Here is a 24,426-nt window from a genome sequence, read left to right as displayed (position 1 = left end):
CCCTCTCAGCCTCCTGCTCCCTGGGGACAGGGGCAGAGTGAGAAGCAGGAGAGGCCTTGACACTTTGCACATTGTACTCAACAAACAAAGTGCTGTGTTATCAACCCTGCTTTGGTCACAAGCTTCCAACACAGCCCCATACCCACTCTTACAAGAAAATTAACTTCACCCCAGCCCAACCCAGCATACCCAGCAAGCTGCAGGCAGTTTTACAGTGAAACTGGAACTCTACAATTAGTACATCTTGGAGAACAGCTGGCTGCTATTGCATGTGTTAAGCTTACAGTACGAAGAGAGTTAGAATCATAAGAAGGCTTGGGCTGGAAGGGATTTAAAGATCACCTAGTTCCAAACTCCCAGCCATGGGCAGCGACACCTTCCACTTGACCAGGCTGCTGAGGTCCCCATCCAGCATGGCCTTGAACACTTTGAGGGATGAGGCATCCACAGCTTCTCTGGGCAACCTGTTCCATTACCTCACCACCCTCACAGTGAAGAATTTTTTCCATTAAACACAGCTTGTTTAAAGTAGCCCAGAGCTACCCTTCTAAAACATTTCAATGTTAAAAGGAGTAAGCATATTTAAATATTTTACACTGTATTTCCTATCCTAGTTGTTGGCTGAAACTGACTTCGATGAAAGGTCATCTTAAGTATGTACACACAGAGGATGTAAAGTTTTGGTCATTTATTTGGTTATGTCTGAATCCTTAAAAGAACATGGTTAAGGCGAAAGATAAGCATATTAGTTACAATTCATATAACAAGTAATAAAAAGATTTGAGTATCTGTACACTACTTTAATTACGGTTACTTAATGACTGATGCCTTGAGCTATATCCAGCTAGGTGGCATTTCTGTGTAAACAGTATTTACTAGAACAAAAAATTAACTAGTACTAGCCTTACTTCTAATATGCTATTTCAAATCTACTCTTGCAAACAAAAAGCAGTAAAAATACTCATTTGTCTTAGAAAGCACAGCATTGTCCTGGGTAACAACATGTAGCTTTGCAAGTGATACCTGGTTCCTTTAGTTGCAATGGCTTATAGTAGTAGTAAGCTAAATAAAAGACCTATGAAAAGAAGTCGTAACACAATTGGAATTTCACATTTGTCAAGCATGTAAGGCTGCAAGTTTTACAGTGTGTGAATACACAAGATATGTTGAACGGTGACATTCCCAGCCATTTTAGATGCAAATGCTTGATGCAGCATATCTTCTCTCAGCCTCCAGAAAGGCTCATGTGCAGAAGAAAGAGATCACTGAGTATAATAGCCCAAGTTTAGTGGAATCATCATTATATATATGTACACAGACATCCATGGTGCAAGTTTAGACTTCAGGAACGGAGTGATCCATCAGGGTCTTCACAATGCTAGTTGCCATCCTAAGGAAAAGGAAAAGGCATTCAGTTTTGTAAGACAACTACAAAAGACCACTCAAGCTTCTGCTCACAGTAGCTTTGTCATTGCCAGCCCTTTAATACAAATTAAAAGCTGGACTTTTACTCCACTATTTTTGACATGTTGCTAGAGAAAGCTGCCCCAAACTGCACCCCCAGACAAAAGAGAAACCCACAATACTCAACATTTCTAGCACCTGAGCTATGTTGTTGGTATGTTTCAGGGTATGGGCACGTGTGCAAAGCAGAGTACAAGCACAAAGGAAGGAGAGCAGGGGAAAATGTGGCTTTTAGACTGAAAACTGCTTTGTAAAAAGAGGATACCAAGCCAAGGGGATTAAAAAAAAAAAAAATCCAGGAAAAAAACCTCAATTACACCTGAAGCATTATTAATTTCTAGCAACTTTGGAAACATTTTTGCAGGACAGATTGAGCTGTAGAAAGCCATTGCTGCCAATGGATTAGGAAAAAAACCCAGAACTATCCTGCCAGGAATCACTTTTATGTCACTGGAATTAGTTGTGCTACAAACATTTTAGTTACAAGGTAAGAAATACTTGTGGTATCCAGCCATTTAAAGTCCTCAGAAATTCAGGCTTTTCCAGAGAGGAAATTCAGGTTTTTCCACAGAGGAAAAGGCAAAGGATCATCACAAACATAGAATAGGTTAAAAACTGTACAAACATACGCCAATTTGACCAAAACATCATATTAAACAAATTTTCGGACATCCCCATCCCCTCCTCCAATCTTTATGTAAAGTTTGTAATTAGGTCTTATAATGAACACATTTTATAGTCACTGTCACCTTGATTATAATTAACACCACGGCTGCATTGTATTACCTACCTCTTTATTATATAGTCATAAATACTGGAAGGCATGACAGTGATGGTCACTACATTTCCAGCTGTTGCCAAGATGTCTGCAACCTGTGAGTCCTGTTAGTAAATAAGAAGTCATATTAGCAACACAACTCAAGCTGACTAAGAAAGCAGCAGTTCAAGAGCTTTTTCTAGACACATTTCACATGGCTTCGAGACCCCTCCAACTCCTTGTTTGGAGGACTCAACCTTCAGGACAAATCACTGAAATTGCAACACCACTTCACAGATGTTTGGTTAGGAGTATCTTGCATGAACTGACTAGAGAAGGGACACAAACATCATACACAGAATTTCTGCTATAATTTGATGCAGGCTGGAAGGAGGAAGCTTACCCTTCGTTTTCCCAGCAAGGTTGGACTACAGATAAAAACTGAGGGTCAGCCTCAACAGGTAGAGGCAGAGAGGATGAGAATGAGCTGCCCTGACAACCAATACAAAACTGCAAAGAAGCCCAAAACATGCATGTCTCTCCAGTCAAGTTACCTCTCATGACTGAATTTTTGATTTTATGAACATTAAACAATATATTACAACCTTTTCCCTCTCCAAAACACACTTACTATACAAACATAAAAAGCTCACAGCCGTCCACACCCCCCACATAGTACTTATTTTACCTTCAACCCAATTACATTCTGGCCATTTATTTCACAGATGATGTGCTCTGTCAGAAGTCCATTTCTTGCAGCAGAACTGTCTTTCACTATTGAAGTTATTTTTCCATTCTTGAATATGAAACCAACGTGGCCTGTGCTGTCCTTATGCATGGTAATAATTCGTTCAAAAGGTCTAAAAAGACATTTAAAGTACAAAGTAATGTTTTCAGTCTACTAAACCACAGAAATAACCACATGCTATTTTAGCATCTTTAGCTTACAAAAAGTAATTGTACTCTAAGAAACCCATACATTATCTATAATTACAAATTGTTAGGTTTAACTTCATTTTGTTAATATTTTTATATTAAAATATATTTGTTTATAAACCTTACATGTTTTCCCTGTTCTAGAGATATTTCACCCTCTGGATTAATAATAATACAAAAATCCCGTACAACATCCACCCACCCCCCACCACAACCAAACAAACGCAAATATCCACTAAAAATTAAGTTCTCTACAAACATTACAAGGTCAATAAAATAGCACAGGCAGTTTCAACAACTGAGATTCTGAGAGTACAAGGCTTCCCCAACATCATTTCTACTGCTGTAGGGACAATAAACCTTTAAATTGTGTCTTAAAAAGGCAGTAGATATAGGAAGAGGGTGGCATGTTGGGCACAGAAGTGGTAGACAGAGCAGGGAACCTACTACCACAGTATTTTGATTCAGTGATTGAAGTAATTGCCCTGATCAAAACAGCTGCCCTGCACTGGGTCAGACTTGGTTCTTAAGCAAGAAGGAACATGGAAAAAGCTTTGAGGCGTATGCTTAGTCACATGAAGTATCATCTATCTTCCTGCAGCCTACAGGCCTTATGTTTAATCTCACCTGTTGTTACTACATACAATTAGCTACAAGATCCTTATTTAATACAATTGAAAAAACATATTGGGTCATCAAGCATGCTTTTAATAAAACTGGAATTAATTCATACATAAGCAACAGAGTTCACAAGAAAAGCTGTCATGCTACGTAAAATGTAAATGTATTCATTAATACAGCAAGCATTGTGTTACTATCTTTTATTGCTGGCTTTCACTTACACTAAATGAAAAAAAATTGTATCCGAAAAAAAGCACAGAACTCTTCAATTCAGAGTTTAAATTTAAACTTGTGCCATCACTCACTCACTAGTTTATCTTGGAAAAAAATTATGTCTCATCATGCCCAGGAAGCTTACAAGTTAAGAACCATTTTGACTGTTTCCACAAAAGGGAACATTTCTGAAGATCTTTACCACGGAAGTACATGGACAAACAGATTCCGTTAAACCTGCTCAAGCAAGGGGAGACCCCAACCCCACAGAATTACTGAGAGATGGATAATGACAAATCCGTAACTGTGCTTGGCTTTACCTGTCCCGAATGATCATTGAAATCCTTTCTGCAGAAGCCTGTTTCAGAACTTTATGTGCTTTATCAGAACTCCATCCTGCACAGTTTTCACCATTGATCTGCAGAACTTGGTCCCCAAACCGCAGACCAGCAAGGGATGCTGGAGAGTTTGCCTGAACTAACTGGACAAATATACCCTACAAAAGAGGAAAAAAAAAAAGGGAGGGTAGGAGAAGGGGAAGTTCTTGGTTAAAGATGAAGACGACCAGTCACAGAACACACAGCCCCTTAAAGTTTCCCGTTCTACACAATACCAGCCAAACAGACCACCCAGAAGGACTTGCTAATTATCTCTCCTTAAGAGGCACTTGTGAAATTTCAGTCTGTTTCTAGATGTATTTAAAAGTCTGACAGATAATTAATGCTAGATAAAAGTTCAAAAATGAGCAAATCTGTTCTGTCTAGATATCTAAATATTCAAGAGAAAAAAAGAGACATGAGGGTAACATTAAAGTCTTACGCAAAGGAGTAAAATACTTGTCTGTTTTAACAGGTGTTTACAAAGCTATTTCTAGTCCAAGCATCCCTAAAAACAAAGTAAAGCAAATATCAAAGCAAATTATAAATAATACCTTTGGGAGGGAGGGGTGTTAAAAAAAAAAACACCAGCCCATGCTACTCTAAGAAAACCCCATTTTCTGCATTAGAAGAACTACAGAAAAGTATTTTAACCCTATATGCTATCTTCAGTACAATTTTTTTAAAAACACTCAGATTAAACAGCTAAAATGGTTTAAGCACCTTTTACAAAAAAGGAGATGATTCTCAGCTGTGGTTTTTCAGGTCTTATAAATAAAACACGTGGCATTAAACTGCAGCTGTAAATTCAGATCCTAGCTCAGACAGCTGGAAATCTAGTTAAAAGTCTAATAAGGACTTGAATATTCTAGTAATGGATAAGAAACCATTATACAGAAGACTATTTTGTGACCACACACTAACTTCACTACTAATACAGTCCAGCAGTAAAATCTCTAGAGGCAAAAGCAACTTCTACACTTACATTATCAACAGACTTAAGGCGAAGTCCAATTCTGCCATCTTGATCTTTACACAGAATTGCTTCACGGATGCCTTGCTTAATTTCTGCTCTGCGAATTCCAATATCATTTCCAGTCACTGGAGCTACCATGTAATTAGTAGAAGGTCTTGTTACCAGTTGCTGATTAAAACAAAACAGCCAGACAACTTATTTTCAGGTTTTAAGAGCAGCAGTATGTCAGTCTGTATGAAGTGATATTTTAAAAAAAACAACACACAAAATCAGCCACACCACCAGCTGTCCCCCACCCCCCCCAACACTGGAAATGGACTGCTCAGTTTCAGAACAGACTAAAGACTAAAACAGGCACTGCTACTTAAATAATTCACCTCTCAGTCAAGTATGGTACTTAAGGCAAATGATAGTCTGCTCTCTAGAATGCTAGATACACATTTAGTCTTTATTTTGTTTTCTAGAATATGCTTGACTGGTACTTACACCCTGTGGCTGTGCAGCTGCTGCCACTGCTAAGTTTCTCTGCATCTCTTCCTCATTGATGCTCAGGCCCATATACTGAGAAAGTTCTGGATACAATCTGGGGTACAAGCCTACAGGAGAACAACGAAACAAAAATCAATACAACTGTTGGTTTAACAGAAGGAGCAGTTAACTGCTTTTACATGCACAATTACTTTGACAAATCTTGTGCTATTGTAATTATTAATTAATTATTTAATTGGAAAATTATGACAGAAGATCCACTTGAATCAGGATTGTTATTGTGGCCTGGTTTAAAAGAGTAACCAGACAAGCAGCACTTCTGAGATAAAGAACTTACAGAGGACTTTCCGTTTCAGTTACTCTATTCACCTTTTACAACACAAGTAACGATAAATGCATGGTGACAAGTTCCAAAACTAACACTGTGCTGTATTCCATGAGGACATGCCCTTAAACTCTAGAACTTCTGGGAAAAACTACTCTCCTCCCCACCCCAAAAACCAGGTGTGCTGAAGAACACACACAACAGAGACCTTCTACCAAGTTCAAAACAGCACTGCTTCGCAAGAGGCATTCGTAACAAGGATATTCCCGATCCCAGGCATGGGAAGGTTTCTGCAGAAGCCTCCTGGCTGTAAGGCCCCCACTACAGTCTGCTTTGAGTCTTCAAGACAAAGTAGCTGTCATTTTCTCACAGCTTCAAACTGAAGGAGCTTTATACATGCCTCTCAACAAGAAAAGACACACACAGCCTTTAAAATATCCCTCTATACCCAAGCGGAGGGAGGTGCAAGGAGTGGGAGGAAAGGAAGTTGAACTGACAGACTTGTCAGGCCTTGAGCTGAACAACTCTAGAAATAAACCTGATATTGCTCTTGACATTCCACAGATCATTAACTGGTGCCATTTAACAAGTGCCAGTTATGAGAGCTCTTAAGAGTCCCCCTGACATTCTCACTAAGTGAGTGGGGACAGAAAAGCCTGCTTGGAGAGAGGGGGGTTAATGCAAAGGAAGGCTTTGGAAGCAGCCACACTCCCCAGCACATAAAGCTTAGGTTTCTAGTGTTCATTTATGGGTATAAATGCATAAAAACAGCTATTCTAAGAAACCATGTCTGACCAGCAATGGAAAGTAACTTTTCTGGGAAGGAACAAAGGTCATTGCAAGGTGAATGCCAATATAAACAAGACATTTTTTTGCTCTTTAATATGCTGCTTTGCACGAGAGTTGTCTGATTGTATTTCTGGACTAAACTGCTAGCTTATAGCTTCATCAATATTGATTACAAGCTTTTGATTAATAAATTTTCTATTTTTGCTTGCTTTTTCAAGCCCCTAGGATTATACACAACACAGCACAAGATTTCTGCAGCTACGTAATTTTTTTGTTTTGTTCTTTAGTAAAGACCACAACTCAGGATGCATCTCTGCTGGCTGAATTACACTCTCATTTGAAACAGAGTGCTCCAAATAGCAGAACCCATAGCAGAACACAAAAGCTCTTGATGTTGTAGTCTCCTGTCTGTGTCAGGAAGAAGAATTTCCAGTGGGTCCAGCACATCCTATAGATGATTTAAGGCCTTCTTTCATTTGGGATATATTGAATGATTAATCATTCTTCAGCCACACAGAGTTCCAGAGCAATTCACAGACAAGTTCATGTCAAAATTATGTTTTGGTTCCTGCTGGCCAAATACTTGCAGGAGAATTGTAACTATGGACAGCAGAAAAAATGCTGCCAAGAAGAGACTGCTGAAGCAAACTCAAATCTGGTCTGGTGAGGTGAGGTCAGACAAGTATCCAATCCAGAAAGGATCTACTGGAGGCAACTCTGGTGAACTATGCAAACTCCTGCCTTAAAGTCATCTTAGACACACAGACAAGCACTCAGAGAAGACCTGGAAACAAAGTTCCATCCACCAAGCCTTAATACCTGATCCACCAGCCTTCCTGACTGCCATTCCAGCACTGCTGCTGGTCTCGCTAGTTACAGGTTTTAGGCCTTTTAAACCAAGTGTAATTTATTAATCCAGAGCTCCAACCTCAAACATACCTGTGCACCTTTGTGGATGTATATGTGCATGGGAAAAAAGAAGGAGAAATGAATACAAGTCATTCAGCTTTAGATCTCATGGATTTCCCACCATACATTTGATTCCAAAATCTGCTGGAAGCTTAATGTTGACTAAACAACAAGATTAAGTACCACCTTCCTGGACACTTCTCTTGTTGACAGAGATTTGTCTTTGTCTGTTCCTGAGCGAGCTCACGTGTAGAGGAAAGACTCTGACTCACGCTGTCCTCTAAAGTGTACAAATATATATGTGATAAATAAGGACAATTAAGTGTCTGAGGTAAGGGCTAAACAGACCACAAATGGTACCAACATCAAATCTTGTTATGTTAGGCTCACTTGGAAAAGGTTTCAAACAGAGAAAGGCGACTCCTAGACACAACTTCCTTTTATAAGCAAACACTGGTTTTTGACTCCTATAGATGCCTATTTGACCCACAAGGTGGGTGTTAGCATTTCTAAATAGGAAATGTAATTAGGGTAACATTTATTTCCCTCTGTAAATAGGTTAACATATTTATAGCTATTTTTGACTGTACTGTTAACTTTAGGATTTCGTAACTGCTTTCCACAACATTAGGATACTGTACAGTACATGAGCTTACCTCCATCACAAGCAATTGGAGCAGAAGCTTCAGACAAGATTGCTGGATTAGCTGGATTTGAAGAAAAGGCAGTCTGAGCCTAAAAGCAAAGAAACTCACATATGTTAATTGTGTATAAGAAAAAGTAAACATTATGCAAGCAGGAGACTCAATATTTTCTTTTTTCTTGTACATGCTAGTTACTATTCATCGTGAAGTAATGAAGTCAATCTTTTTAAGTGAAATAAATAGCTTCAATACAACATGCTGTAATAGTACCAAAACTACTTTGGCAGATCAACTCACATCTTCCTCAGAGACAAAGCCACAGTGATAATGTAGAACGGCCTTCCTGTCAACCTGTTCTGTCATCAAACAAGTTAAAAAGCCTTAAAGGAAACATTACCTTTGTCCAACAAAGCTTACAACTAAGTTTTAAGGTACAACCTTTGGCAGAGTGTTTTGCTATTACTTTTTTCAGCCAGATAGCAGCAGTTTTACTTCTTCACACCATTTACAGACATTATTAGTGAGATCCATAGTTCTTTTCAGGTGTCAAGTTCCACACAATCCAACGCTACTAGTATAATATCTTCTGAAAGAAATGGACCTTCCAAGATGATTTTTCTACAGCACTTGCCACTACAGTGAACACATAAAGCCGTATTTCTGTACTGCGGACTGGCTTACTTTACTAAGTTCTCTTATATTTGTGAGTCACTTTCCTTCCTTCTCAATATCTCAGCTCTATTTTTTGGCCTTGTGTGCTCATGACCCATGAAAAACACAGCCTTAGAGAGGCCTCTAAAGCATGATGGAAATAGCTATCCCAATAACTTTCCTGAGGTTGAATGTCAAAGGTGTGGGTGGGAAATTACTCAATGCATAGTGAAACATTATGCTGAACAGGACACATAAATTATCTAACACAGCATGACAGTAAAATTACTTCATGATGTTAAGGAAATGCTTAAAAATAGAAGACTTCTTAGTCCTGTAAGCTCCAGGAAGTTGTCTTTAGAAAAAAAGTTTCACAGCAAGAATGAGTCATTATTTAGCAATATCACGTGTATTTAGAAGCACAGGCTCCAACTCAAATGATGGGCAGAAAGAGCAGGTTGGAATAATATTTAATGTAACATGTCTGTTTGTTTTAGCCAGCAGTCATTTGAATCTTACTCACTCATTGCAGATACAGAAGTTGTCTTCCAGCACTCTGCCCCCTCTGCTCCTAAGAATGCTCTCAGACTTATTTAAAGAGACAGCATTTTTATAATGCATTTTTTGGGAGAAGGAAACAGTTTAGCTTTTGATGCCAAAAGGTTGAGGGACGTGATTCTGCCTTTCCACTCTGCCCTTGTGAGACCCCCACCTGAAGTGCTGTGTCCAGCTCTGGGATCCCCAGCACGGGAAAGACATGTTAGAGCAGGTCCCAAGGAAATGGTAACAGAAGCAATCAGAAGGACAGAACAATTCTCCTGCGAGAAAAGGCTGAGAGAGCTGGGGCTGTTCAGCCTGGAGAAGAGAAGGCTCTGGGGAGACGTCACAGCAGCTTTCCAATACTAAAGGGGGCTTGTAAGAAAGATGGTGACAGACCTTTTAGAAGGGCCTGTTGCAATAGGACAAAGAGTAAAGATTTTAAACTAAATTAGATTTGGACCAGATATGAGGAAGGAGTTTTATAAATTGAGGGTGGTGAAGCACTAGAACAGGTTGTTCAGAGAGGTGGTAGATGCCCCATCCTTGAAGACATTCAAGGTCAGGTTGGACAGGGCTCCAAACAAAGTGATGGAGTTGAAGATGTCCCTGCTTGTTGCAGAGGACTTTTACCCAACCTATTCAGTGATTCTATGAAAAGTGTTAGTGAAAATGGAATGGCTTACTGATTACATTTATTATAATTTTCAATTGTAATATAAAACTCTAGCAGTTGGTCAATAAGAGGCCAAAGGAGCACGTTCTTGGCTCCAGGCTACTTATTTTTCAGTTCAGCATTACCAGACTGTAGATAAAGGACTGTGGTTAGATAAGAACAATGGAGTGGGTGGACATGACAAGCAGAAATCCCAACATAGCACCCACAACTTTAAAAGCTCCACCCCACACATACAAACACAGATGAGACAAGGCACTGCACTTCAGGATAGCACAGGAGAGTAAAGAAGCTGTTTTTGCAGTTTGCTTGATTGCTTCCCAATGAAAACAGCAAGGACAGAAGTAGAAGCCACCTTAAAACACACTATAACTCCTTGCCATTGTTTAAACAGAGAAGGAATGCAAGTTAGGTTCAGGGAAAAGTAAAATGCTGAAGAAAGAAGGGAAACTCCTTGTGAAATAATCCACGTCAAGCTTCTCATAGAGTTTTTAATCCATTAAAGGGTTTTTCATGATTTTGTTTCACAGATATTTTTTAGTTCTCATCATGTCTAATAATAAAACTACCAATATTCTTACACATAAAGGGTTTTGCACAAAGGTGATAATCTTGGATGTACTGTGAGAACTGGTCACTACCATGAAATAGCTGGAGGACAAGTCTGATTCCAGATGGCATTAAGACAGCCAGTGGGGTTTTTTTGTGCTCAAATAACCACAAAAGCTTTCTGCCACAGAGTTGGACATTGGGAATGAGATGCGGCAGATGTATTAGTTTAGTCATCAAGTCAGAGTTGAAGTATGTGAAGAGACTATGTTCATCTACTTAAGACCATGTATCCATACTTCAAAAAACCCAAACATATCAACATATGAAGACAAATTAATATATAAACCAAAATAAATATATCCAAGTGGTTAAGTAAGCATTAATCATATTATCAAGCTACAAAGCAAACAGTTTGTCTTTTCCCTTTCAGAGTGAGATGGTAAAACAAGTTCTCAACTACAGTAAGCCTCCCCTTTCCTGGATTAAATATCACCAGATATATTATTGTCATCAAAACTCATCTTTTTTAAAGTCCACCATACCTGAATAACTTTGTCCACCTTCAGATCTTCTAGGGAAGGATAGAGAGACATTTTGATGAAGTCTTACTAGGTAGAGGGCAGACTGAAAAAAAAACAAATGGGAAAAAAAAAACAAACAACAGGATTAGCTCTCGGATATTTACTGAGATCAACTCTTAAAAAATTTTTTTTAAAAATAAATTAACAAGACTAAGTGCTAAATAAGTGTTCTGTGACCTGCCAGTCAGCAGTAAAGATACCTGGCACTACAGATGAATTCCATTAAGACTACCCATTTAATCTGTTATCAACAGCAGCCTTTGGCTAATAGGCTTTATTTAATATGCTTAGCACTGTCAAAGTTTAGGTCTCAATAATGAGAAAACCTACACAGAGAAAAACATTTCACAGGAAGCAAAGAGAGACTTTTAGGAGGCCAAGATGCAATTATGATGAGGGCAAAGATGAAAAACCTACAAAAACTCTCCTCCCAACTGGGACAGTATTTTATAAACAACTGCAGAAGCTTCCACTCTGTCGTCCAAAGTATTTAAACACTTCCATCCCTTCTAATATTCCACTGACCTGCTTTCGGCTGGGATAGAGAAAATGTTCTTCCTAGTGCTGTGTTTTGGATTTAGGATGAGAATAATATCGATAACACACTAATTGTTTTAGTTGTTGCTAAATAGTGTTTATACTAAGTCAAAGACTTCAGTTTCTCATGCCCTGCCAGTGAGAAGGCTGGAGAGGCACAAAGACCTGGGAGGGGACACAGCCAGGACAGCTGACCCAAACTGGCCAAAGGGATACCACGTGGCATCATGCTCAGCAAATAAACTGGGGGGAAATCTGGCCAAAGGCATGGACATTGGTCAGCAAGTAGTGGCAATGTGCATCACTCGTTTTATATATTCCAACTCTTTTAATAATATTTTTTCTTCCTCTTCTGTCACATTAAACTATCTAATTACATCAACCCATGAGTTCTCACTTTACTCTTCTGATTCTCTTCCCCCATCCTGCTGGGGCAGGGCAAACCAGCAAGCAATTTTGTGGCACTTAGTTGCTGGCTGGGGCTAAATCATGAGATCCAGCAAGAAGCCACTAGAGAGAACTGGCTTCCCATGTCCATTTACAACATATTAATTGCAGCAAGAGACCTGTATAAACTAGGAAGATTCAGTCAAGTGGTGAGTTTCAAAATACAGAGATTCCAGGCTGATTCTCATGTGATGTTGGGAGAGCCCTATGACAGCTGATCAGGAAGTAATACAAAAAAAACAAGAGGGGGAAGAAAAACCCTCAGCAAAACCAAAAAAAAATAAACCACTTCACATGGTATTCTAAGGCACCATGCTGAAATCCAGCTCTGCTAGAACCAGTCACTTGACACTTCAGGAAATCCCATTTTTCCAGAGCTCGTTCACTCTCACTGAGATCAGCTTTTGAAACTCACCTTAAAGCATTCCACATCAGTATATGGGAACATTTTAGTGAGAGGGATGGAGAGGGACAGAAACAGAAGATAACAAAATGTGATAACAGTTTTGCAAGTTACAGAAGGCACTGAGAACACAGTTAATACAGAAGCTTTATTAAAAGTTTTTGGTTTGGGGATTCATTTTCTCATCCAAAGAAAAGAGGTTCTTATTAATGTAGCAATTCAGCAAAAAATTCAGACTAAAAGTGACCACTGCATAAATCCTTGAGCTATTGCTTCTTGAAGTACAGATATTAAGTTAGTTTCTAAATGAACACCACACACACATGCCTAATGTGATACTGCAGTAACACAATAGACATCTCTTCATATTACACTAAGTTCATCAACAGCTTTTATGCTTGTTCAGCAGTGCCCAACAGCTCCAGTATCATGTCAAACTGCAATTAAAATTTTAAAAAAGCATGCCCCAAATGTGACAGATCTAAACTGTAAACACGTGGCCTGCTATCTTATAATAATTAATTGCTACTGATTTTTTTGATTAATTATTGCAATTCTACCAAACATAGTTAAAGCCTGGAAACTATAAATAAAACACGCACATTTAAGGCCAGTTTGAAGTTCTGTTTTAATCCACCATTGACGTGAAACAGTGAAATGCTTTTGCTCATCCAAAATGGGTAATAGCAAACATAAGCCAAAGCCCTTGGTCAGGTAAGTGATTCCTGGATGCTCCATTCTGCTGCTCACACACAGCATCGGACTTGGCATCTCCTTCTGTGCTACAGCTGCCCTGGTAGATTCAGGTGCTGGCCCAAGCACTGGCACACGTCAGCACACTCCTGGCAGCAGGCAGAAAAAGAGGGCAAGCCAAGGACAGTGTGTTCCCAAAGGAGTCACCCCACGGCAGGGCAACAAGGGACACAACAGCAGCACTTTGCAGGTGGTGATCTCTGGCATCCACAGAGCAGCAGAGCACAGCCCAGAGAGTGCCGGGTCCCCTGTCCCAGTGACCAACTTCCACGGTACACCCTGGCCAGCTTTATTTCTCCTCCCCAGACCAGTCTCTGCACACAATTACTTGGTTAGGTTTGTCACAGACCAGCAACTTCAACCTTCCACTAGTTTATAAAGAGGAGCACAGTGCTTTCTGTAGAAAAGCATTAGCAAAGCTAAACATATACTAGTTTTCAGATTACGTAAGACAACACTCCAGAAGTTTATCCTGCCCCTTGACAACCCCCTCAGTCTCCCCTCCCCAGCCAAGGGTTAATAAACCCAAATGTTTGTCACCAAGGATCTTCTGGGCTGGCTCCCGCATCATAAACTCACCAGTTCCTAGTTCTGGTTTTCCAACTAAATAGCCAGAATAACAGTCACCACTGTAACTGCATTCAGTGAGCTCATAACTTTGCATATGGTATTTTCAGTTTCTGCAAAGGCAGTTGTAATACAAATACCCAATGTTAGATAATGCAAGAGCCACAAGAATACTGTATTTAGTTAAAAATAAGACTTTTCAGTAACACTTGCCACTGTCAGGGACCACCAGCAATTGCAGGAAGAACTTGTCCAAAACTTCTGTGCAATGTTATTCACAGTACGAACATGAATATCAGCTGGTGCTTTATTCCACTCCTCAGCTTTAGGCACTGAGGAGTGGATACCAAAAAATGTTAGTCACTACAACCTCCTCTTCTCTCTTAAAAAACTACACCAATATCAGAATCACCTTCCCCAACCATTTCCATACTTCCACATACTGTGAGGAGACCAAGTGTTTAGGAAAGCAGAAGTGAAAACCGAAGAGCATGGGGCAGGAGCTCTAACTCAGCTGGTGACCACTCAAAACCTGGCAGTAAAGACTTCTCCCCCCTTCAGTACACTTGGCTGGAAAGTCCGACCACCAGTGCCAACACGTCTCACCAGGCAGATGCTGTTTGCCAAAGGGAAGCGCCGGGCCACCGACCGGAGAACTATGAAAGGCGTCACTCGTGACTTCCTGAGCCAGCCAGCAGGAAGTCTTGAGGGGGGAGTGATCCCGAACTGCTTTCGCTGGCGTGCCTGGGAGGACACAGGCTTCCCGACGCTTTTTCCAGGTCGGAAAGCATGAACACAACATAGGATGATCCTGCTAAACCCCAGTCTGGCAGCCTGTAGTGACTGCTGTCTTTGAAAGCACCAGCAGCCAAAACTGCGGGAGGGGAAGAAAAACGAAAACAAAAAGCGCCACCCCGTATGTCTTCCTCCTGTGGCCCGTGGAAAAATTACAGCAGGCATAACGTTGGCACCTATATCGGAATACTGGTTCCCACTTCTAGAAATTAGAAGCTTATGAACCCCAAAATTCATCTTTAAAGCAGATGCAGGACAACACCTCCCAAAGGTCAGGCTAAGACATCACGAACCAAGGAACGGTTTCGTAAGACACGATCTCTACTAATAACTCAGTATTTCCCTTCTCATACATATCTAATTAGCCTGGGAGCAATTGCCCTCATTATCCGCTCAGCTCCGAAACCTGCTGCCTCCATTTCCCACCTGAAGCAGGGCTCGCCTGCCTTAAAAGGCCCGTCCTATCACTCCACCGTTGCAGCACCTTCCAGCCCGTCTCAAGAGACGCTAACACAAATGTCCGAGCCTCCCCCGCGCAGCGGCCGCGGAGCCGCAACGGGAGGCCAGAAGACGCTCCCAAACCCGAGGGCCGGACACAGTCCGTGGCCTTATCCACTCGCTGCTTTCCCCGTCCGCGGGCGGAGGAGCCCCTCGGGCCGGCAGCGCCCCGAGCCCGGCTGAAGCCGCCTTCCCCCCGGCCGGCTGCGGGGAGCGGCGGCCCCGCAGGAGCACGACACGGCTCCGCGGCTGGAGCGGGGACCGACACCGCCCTCGCAAGCAGCACAGCGGGGCCGCCTCGGCGCCGGCCGCCCCCTCCCCGCTCCGCCATGCCCGGCCCGCAGCCCCCCACCCGCCCGCCCCCGAGGACCGCACAAAGGGTCGCGGGGAGAGGACCCCACCCGCCGGCCCCTCGCTTACCTCCGGCCCAGGGGGTTGTTGGATGCCGTCCGTCGGGGCCCGCAGTACGGAGAGGAGCGGCGGCGCCAGCGACTCCCCTGGATCCCGGCAGCGCCGCTATGCGTGGGGTGGGGGCGGTGGCGGAACTGGTCCGGCCCCGCGCATGCTCCGGCGGCCGCGGGGAAGGGGCCGGGGCCGGGGCCGGGGCCGGGTTCAGCTGCTGGCGGCTGTGGGGAACGAACGGGGTGGCAGTGGCCTCGCGCCCCTCTGGCTGTTTTTTTCACGTAGAATCGTGGAATCATCAAGGTGGGAAGAGACCGTCAGCATCATCCAGCCCAGCCGTCCAGGCGGCACTACCGCTGTAACCACTGAAACACATCACCCAGCGCCAGATCCAGACGCCTCTTAACATCTCCAGAGATGGTGACTCCATCACCTTCCTGGGCAACTTATGCCGGTGCCTGACCACTCTAACAGTGAAAAACTTTATCTAATATCTAATCTGAGTAACCCTGTTTCAGCTTAAGGCCATTTCCTCTGGTCCCCTCACTGCAGGCACGGCACAAGAGACCGGGCCCTACCTCACCACAACCTCCTGTCAGGGAGCTGTACAGAGTGATGAGGTCCCCTCTGAGGCGCCCCCTGAGATTTTCTTGTTTTAGTAGGGCCTTGGACTCATTCGTTTGCTTTATTTGGTTGACAGCTGTCATCTTCATGGAGGAAAAAGTACGATTTTCTGCTCATTTTCCTACTTTTTTCGCCCCACTGTAATAAAGCGCGCTCCACTAACAGCCCCGAGTCTGCCTTGTTTTGCGTGTCTGCCGTGGATGGGTGAGCTGTGACACATCAGAGCCGGAGTGACCGCATCACCTGTCCCACGGTCCAGCACCTGCCTGAGCCTTCTCCCACGGGCAGGCGTCAGAAGGAGAGCTTTTATCCTGAAGAGGCTCCCCTGAAGGAACCATGATGTAAAGTGTACCAGCGACAGAGAAATCCCAGAACAAGCTCGGAAAGAGGTTTTCATAAGTCAATTACCATAACTACCCCCATTTGCCTTATTTAGAGTGTGAACTTCTCTGGCATCGGTTTTCAGTCTTTCCTTCTTCATTACGATTCTTTGCCCGTTGTCAAATCTTGCTCATCATACAGATAATTAAATGTGCTAAGTGCCTTAGAGCTTATCTTCACCTAAGAATCCAGAGTGTTCAGTAGAGGAGTTTAGCAGTCCTCCAGCACCGAGGAAGGAGGTCTGCTCCCACCTACAGTCTCTTTTCGCTGTCCTCAGCCAGTCCCAGCAGCTGTCGAGCTCTTCTGAGGGAAAGCTTAAATCATTGCCCCAGTAGAAATCAAATCCACCAAAAAACATGAACGTTTTTCTGCTGGTTAGTGAGCCATACTGGCAATAAAAGGCTCTCTTAAGCACAAACATGAGCCAGAGCAAGGGAGTGCGTGGCTGGAAACAGGAGGAAGAGGAAAGAGAAATGGGATTGCAAGGGAAGGTTGTTTTGCTTCATTCTGGCAGTGACAGGCTATTTCATCATTTGAGTTGTTTGCATAATCATAACCTTAGTTAAGCTAAACAGAAATTTTGTTGCAATATATGTTTTTCTGTTGTTGCTGCAGTATATTTTCCAGTTCTTGATTCTCTCCAGTTGCCAGCATCTTTGGTGAGCCCCAAACTGGGGGGGGGGCACCGGGCTGGAGTAGCATCCACAGCAGTGCTGGATACAGAGAAACAGCAACTCTCCAGCTACTTGGGAGGCTCCTCTTTCCATATCCAACAATCCACCAGACTGGAACCTTCCTCCGTGCTACCACCTGAACCATTGGCTACTGAGTCATGCAACTACGGGTCATTAAATATATATGAAGTGAAATCTTGGGCTTAGGGTATAAGTTCATAAAAATCCTGTGTTACATGTCTTCTGGGCCAGGAGGAAGGGAGGGAATCTAGCTCTGGTTTAATAATGACAGATGATTACTGCTTTAGAAGTGCTAAATTTTCTATGTAGCCAAAGGAGATTTTAACATAAGTGAAAGTTAAAAACTGTGTGCTCAGACGAAGTGTGTAACTCTTCATCCTGGAATGAGCTCAGTGCAGTGAAGCCCTGGACCCACCCTGTAGAATGAAGAGAACTGTAGTGTTCATGTAGCATGGAAATTGCAGGTGTGTGGTTGACAGTTTTCCAGGTTGTGCAATTCTGCTGGGTGCCAGTGCTGACAGCTGAAGGGTGGTGTTTTCTTTTGGTTTAATGTTGAATGCTCCTCTCATTGTAAAGACCTTTCTTCTCTCCAGAAAGCTAGGTTGTTATTTGCTGTTTTCTGCATTACTTTATCTCTTTGTGGTCTTCCAAGACAGCTTGCTGTTACCCAGTGAGCAGCCTTTTTCAGTGGATGTCAGACCTGCACTGTCAATGCACCTTCCCTGATTTTACCCACAAGACTGTAATGGGTATTCATTTTCTTTATGATGATGTCCTAGCCCAAACACTTGGTTCCATATAATCTATTACTTCTTGGGCATACCGTGTGTGGGCCATTACAGATATGTAATCTAAGAACCAGCAGAAGTCCAGGTTATGGGCAGCAGCTCTGGCACCATGTCCACGTATGGGACATCCACCTTGGTATCAAAAGTGAATCTTATCATCCTCATCTCCCAATATATCATGAAACATGATTTCAGCAAAGATTTTGAAGAACTGTATAAGGCTTCTTCTTCTTCTTGCTTAGGAACAGCTATTGTACAGGGAAAGATTATGCATTTTGTACTGAAAAGCTTTCTCAAAATTGTTGTTCATTTAAATATAGGAACAAAACATAGTAAACCAGAAAGATAATTGCTGAAAAATGGGCATGTCTAATCTGTGCAACCAGTGCAGTTTGGCGTGTCTCAGGGTCCTCATCCTTCAAACACACAGACCAAAGACAATTCCAGCTACTGGTCTAGTTTTGTTTCCTTCCCAGGGAAACCAAATGTTGGAAAGGGGTGGTATGTGCTTCAGTCACTCTGTGACATGAGCTAAGCACCTGGGACAGGGCAGATACTTCTGTGCCCTGGAGTTTGGAGGGGAGCAGAAGGGCCGGGCCATATCTTTCTAAGAACTCCACTGAGACTGGGGAGCTCTAAGGAGTCAGAGGTGCATTGCCCAAATAAATGGCTCTAGATTAGTTCCTGAGGTATGTGCATCTATTGTTTGAAAGACATGGAACAAATGGCCAAGTTATTAGACTTTGCATGTTGAAATTAGAATACCCATGGGCGAGTGTGATAATTTTCCATTGTCAGTGTACTCTTTGTGGGCTTTTTAGTGGTCTAGTGCCAACTTTCAAAGAATAATAGAAACCACCTACTGATCAGTATCAGTCTCAGCTGTTGCAAAAATCTCAATAAAATAATACATAATTATTACTGAAAAATTCACATTTCTCCTTTGAAGCTGAGAATGGGTTGTACTTTTGTTTGTAAGGAAGCTCTCCACCCATTCCACAATGAGATATTATTAGTGGTCACTCAAAACATGTACAAATTGTGCAAGATAGCACCCTGTCAGCACTGGAAACAGAATAATTGTATTAAGGTGGCTCCATACCTGGGGTAGTTATGAAGGAGTTAACGTGTCTAAGCCAGATGCAAGGAGTGTCCAGACGTGTTGTTTGTATTTCTAGAACAAACTCGCCCCAAACCAGCTTAAAAACTGTGGGGCTGCTTTGCACTGAGCTGTGGCTCTAGACATCAAATACGAGAATTTTTGTACTTTCCGTATGGAAACAAGAATTTCAGCATAAACCCCTGTTATGCCGAAGAGATTACATTACAGGAGCTTTGCCCCAGTAAGGTACTTAGCATTAGACTGCTGGGTCACTTTTTTCCTCATTTCATATTTTTTTGGTCTTGCCTTTTAAGGGCATTATAACATATTACTTTCACTGTGCCCTCCTCAGCCCACAGGGTGGATTGCACTCAGTGAGTGATTTTCCACTGTTCAGTTGGCAGTTTCATGCCCGATTTCCTGTCTACTATTCAAACTCCCCTCTAAAGATGGAAATACTAATGTTTTCACCATCCTTTCTAAGCAACACTCTAACATCTGAGTGCTGTGCAAACAGTTGCTCATTTATTTTCTTTCCTAATTCCTGGGATACAGACAAGGAATTCAGGTACTCAAGTTGGATATGCTCGTAATACATTATTCTGAGCCTCAGTTCTACAAACTTGTGTCTCATATTTGTGGGAATACAGGAGATATTTTGTTAGAGCCCCACCTTCCTGACTTCACTCACGGTTGCGTGCACCCAACACCTCTGCAGATTAGAGCCTCTGTGGGGCAAACAGAAAATGAACAAAACACAGGAACTGCTTGTGGAGAGCCTGGAGACAGGAGTTATTTGTCATTGCAGGAGAGCTCTGTGGCACCGGTGAGAGCAGCATCCAGCTCCACAGCCTGACAGTCCAGGGCATGAGCAAGATGTCATTCATTAGACACCTTCCAGCCTTTGCAACAGATGAAGAAGAGGCCTAGTAAACAACAGGCTGCTTCATGAGCCAGTCCTAGGAGACAGGAGACAAGAAGGAGGGCCAAGGAAAGGGTGGATTGGAGCTTTACACAGGCAGGCAGGAGGAGTGATTGTGTTCTTCCTGTGCCTAATCCACAAGTGGGATTTTGCTGGAAAGGACTGAAACAACCTGGACAGTTATTTCCTGCCTCTGAAAAACATGTTTCATAATTTAAAAATCTGTATTCTCTGTTTTCATATTGTGAAGACTAGGCAGGCATAGTAGAAATAAGGTGTATATTTCACAATAGCTGTAATTTTTTCTGTTTAACTGTTTCCCCAGGGATTCAATGTCTTTTCCTTTCTCCTGAGACCTCTAAATTAACATTTTATACATTCATGTTAGATGCATTCTGTTTCAGGTCAAGGCTGTGGTCTAATTTGGGTGATGTTCCATGGTCTAGATGAAGCGTGAAGCCAGACAAAGGGGCAGACCACTCTGCCCTCAAAATAATAGAATCATAGAATCAGAGAAGGCTTTGGGTAGGAAGAGACCTTAAAGATGATATTATTCCAAACTCCTGCCATAGGCAGGGACAGTTCCACTAGACAGGTTTCTCAAAGCCCCATTCAACCTGCCCTGGGCACAATTGCTTGTGGCAAGTACAGCATGAGGAATCATGAGCTCTGATGCCCCAGTGGGAGCCTGGATTTGTCTTCAAATGCCACCAAGGATAAATCTGAGCAGACATCAGCCTCTGGGATGGGGTGGTGGGACAGAAGTGGGCACTTCTCTTACTCTGCTCTGGCTCCTGGGGCTGCAGCCTCTGGCAGAAGAGGCAAAGGAGAGCTGAGGCCAAGAGCAGCTGCTCCAGCAAGGCTCACTAGTGGCACCTGTTGGAGAATTTTTATGGTACCCTCGAGGTGAATTAAACACACCCTTGAATATAAAAGAAGAAGTTAATGAACAATGCATTGGGCAGAGTCCCATCACAATATGCAGTTCTACATGAGATCTGCAAAGATGCATCACAAACAGATTCCTTATGTACCCATCACCAAATCCAAGAGTATTTGCATGGGGCACCTCAGCCTGTGGATCCACCCCTCACCCAGCTCTGCTGCCCACAGTTTGCCCCTGAGCTTGGATCCCTGAGCCCTCTTATTCCAGGATGGCTGCAAGACAAAGCTGAGACTGTTTCTTATCTCATCACCAAGGGAAACTTCACTCCCTTGGAAGGAGTCTGTTCTATCTCTGGCATTCCTGCTTCCAGCCAGTTTAACCCCTCCTTGCCCTCCATGCCAGATTATTCCTCAGTCACACATTACCACTGCTGAGCAGGTATAATTAGAATTTTCCTTTTATTTCTCTCACCACTGGAGGTCTTTAGACCGAGCCAAAATTTTCTGGGGAGACTGTTGTGGGAACTTGAATTTCTGTGAGCAATCAGGAGATGGCTGATCCAAAGGCATGTGTTGGTGTTGGCACAGTGCCTTTACTTTTCTGGGGAGCTGTCTCCACGCTGACTCAGCAAGTCAGATGCTTCCCATAGCTCCAGGAGTGGGTTTTGGCAGTCTGCCACTGCATTTCTGACCACACCAAACCTGTTTAGCTTATGAGACCAGTCTTGAGCTATATAACTACCGGAGCACCAATGTTTATTTGTTTCTTTAAAAAAGCAATAAATTGTCCCCATTCGTACACTAACCAGCTGCTTAAATGCTTCTGTCTTTTACCTTGTGTTTTGTCTTTATCTTCCTGTTCTCTGCAACATCTACCTGTCACCCCTCTTCCATCAGTTTTTTCTTCCTATGTTACCATGTTCTGTTTGTGTTTTTCTGTTTTAATTTTTGCCTTTCTACCTGTGGTTTGTCTTTTCAACTGCAAAACAAAGCTGTAAGAGGTATCTCTCTGATCTTTGCCTATTTAAGTCAAAAATAATATAAAAACATATTGAAAGAAATAAGTAAAATGCAATATTACAGCAATTCTGGTAGTGGAAAATTAATATTACTTATTAAACAGGAGCATAGAGATTTTTTTTTTTTTCCAAATTAGCCATCTGCATTCAGTTGCAATTCAATTTTCTCAGGCCAGAAGGCTGATTCACAGGTAAAACCAGTGGACTGTGCTTTGGACAGTTTATTTACTCCCATATTCATCTCTTTTTAATCTAATCTGGACAGTTGAACAGCCTTACATTTTGAAGTTGGTTTCATATTATGTCTGTTACACCACCATTTTCTTTATTTTTCCTTTCTTTTACACAATGAAGACATTGTTCACTGCCGCAGCTCCCTTTCTCTGAAAAAAAAAAAAAAAAGAAAGAAAATGAAGAAAGCTTTGACTCATAGAAGTATGATCATGAAGAGAAATGTATCACAGAAAAGAACTTAAGTGATGACTGGCAGATTTCTGCTGCAATATATAAAGGTACTCACTCTTCAATCTTGGCTTGTATAATCCGGTAAATGTTGTATTATAAAAAGTACAATATAGATATAGGAAAAAGAAATCTTCAAGTAAATCTTGAAGTAGAAGTAGTAGTAGAAGGACATGTATTTTCCCTTTGAAGAGTAAAATGTGGCTCAGTTGCATAACTGTGTGCCCCACACTTCTCCTTCTTTGCATTTTGCACAGTCCAGTGACGCTTAGATCTCCATTAAAAAACATATTTATATACAACCATTCTTGGCAAAATTTTCCATACCTAGGCAACAGGCTTGCAAAAATCCACCAGGTATGCTCTCAGAGAATGGTAGAATGATTCCTGTGTTCATGTGTAGATCCAAAAGAAAAGTAAAAAGATTCGAAACCAGAGAAGACTGTTCAAGGAAAGCTGTGCTGATGACCTCCCCCATTTTCAGGCTGTGGATCCTTTCCAGCTGCATTGTTAATATAGCTTCTCCATTTTTCCCAAACTTCTGGAGACTTCTCCAATCCCAAAGTGGCCTAATAGCTGTTGAAATCACCATCACAGGGAAGTCACTGGTGGTTTCCAACTACTGTTGGCTTCTCTGTCCCCTTAGACCTGTAGTGGCCATAGCCAAGAGAAAAGTCCCCACTGTGACTACAGGTGCCAAGATGGCTCCCAGCCAGAATGTCATCTTGCCAGTAGGATGGTGGACCTTTTGATTTCCTTTCACCCTGGAGTGATGGAGGTTGTCCTAGCACAGGGGATTGCTTCAGGAACCAAAGGAGCGCAAAGCCAACCCCACGGCAACCTGATGTGAGGTTTGCCAAAGTGGCCCAAATCCAGACTGCAGAACCAGAGTAATACCAGCCCTTGCACAGAGAAGATGGAAATAGGTGTAAACAACAGAGTGGTTCTTAAGACGCCACCCTTCTTACAGAATAGGTACAGGTGTCACTGAATCTCTGTGGCTTCTAAATGAAGATGTAGACTGAACTGTGAGTGTGATGAAGGAGAGGACGTGAAGTAAGTGCTACAATTAATGGATGCCTAACTCAGGCAATGAATCACATAATCTTAGAATGGTTTGGATTGGAAATGAACCAATGTTGAAGAACATCTAGTTCCAACACCCGTGCCATGGGCAGGAACACCTTCCACTGGGTTACTCAGGGTCCCAACCGCCCTGGTCTTCAATACTTCCAGACATGGAGAGTCCACAACCTCTCTGGGCAACCTGTTCCAGTGCCTCATCATCCTCACAGTAAAGAATTTTTTCCTCATATCTAATCTAAACCTGCCTTCTTTCATTTTAAAACCATTACCCCTTGTCTGATCACTACATATTTGTGCAAAAATTCCCTCTCCATATTTCTTGTCAACTCCCTTTACATACTGGAAGGCTCATAGCAAAATAGGAACTAATAAGCTACAGGGCAGTGGACCTCTTTAAAAGGGAGGACAGGAAGGAATTCGGAAGGAAGGAATTCGGAAGGAATTCGGAAGGAAGGAAGGAATTCGGAAGGAATTCGGAAGGAAGGAAGGAAGGAATTCGGAAGGAAGGAAGGAAGGAATTCGGAAGGAAGGAATTCGGAAGGAAGGAAGGAAGGAAGGAAGGA

General features: G+C 42.4%; 1 protein-coding gene and 1 long non-coding RNA gene across 2 annotated transcripts; one reads left to right on the top strand and one right to left on the bottom strand.

Annotated features, from left to right (window-relative positions):
• Nucleotides 1–673: 673 nt before the first annotated feature.
• LOC121661924 (syndecan binding protein) lies at nt 674–16,031 on the bottom strand. The gene is made up of 9 exons (XM_042022582.1): nt 15,918–16,031; nt 11,459–11,540; nt 8,513–8,591; nt 5,831–5,940; nt 5,354–5,512; nt 4,312–4,487; nt 2,910–3,081; nt 2,255–2,346; nt 674–1,390 (listed from the first exon to the last, which is right to left on the bottom strand). Exons 2-9 carry the CDS (start codon nt 11,507–11,509, stop codon nt 1,336–1,338), a joined length of 894 nt encoding a protein of 297 aa, XP_041878516.1. The 5' UTR covers nt 11,510–11,540; nt 15,918–16,031; the 3' UTR covers nt 674–1,335.
• A 71-nt stretch (nt 16,032–16,102) lies between these two features.
• LOC121661925 lies at nt 16,103–16,687 on the top strand. Its single transcript, XR_006015126.1, has 2 exons — nt 16,103–16,353; nt 16,452–16,687. It is a non-coding gene; the product is annotated as an uncharacterized LOC121661925 (long non-coding RNA).
• Nucleotides 16,688–24,426: the final 7,739 nt, after the last annotated feature.

This window comes from Corvus kubaryi, unplaced genomic scaffold (assembly GCF_017639235.1).
Source record: "Corvus kubaryi isolate FWS band 111438036 unplaced genomic scaffold, C.kubaryi_AGA036_p1.0 37216, whole genome shotgun sequence".
Classification (NCBI taxonomy): domain Eukaryota; kingdom Metazoa; phylum Chordata; class Aves; order Passeriformes; family Corvidae; genus Corvus; species Corvus kubaryi.
Note: the sequence above shows the minus strand (reverse complement) of the source record. Positions and strands in the feature narration are given on the sequence as shown.

What these genes read in the sequence shown, in the direction of transcription:
- LOC121661924 (XM_042022582.1), bottom strand. Translation starts at nt 11,509, where the DNA reads ATGTCTCTCTATCCTTCCCTAGAAGATCTGAAGGTGGACAAAGTTATT. An exon ending in AGGTGGACAAAGTTATTCAG is followed by an intron (nt 8,592 to 11,458) that starts GTATGGTGGACT and finishes CTTTGCTTTTAG; the next exon opens with GCTCAGACTGCCTTTTCTTC. An exon ending in GCCTTAAGTCTGTTGATAAT is followed by an intron (nt 4,488 to 5,353) that starts GTAAGTGTAGAA and finishes CCTCTTTTGTAG; the next exon opens with GGTATATTTGTCCAGTTAGT.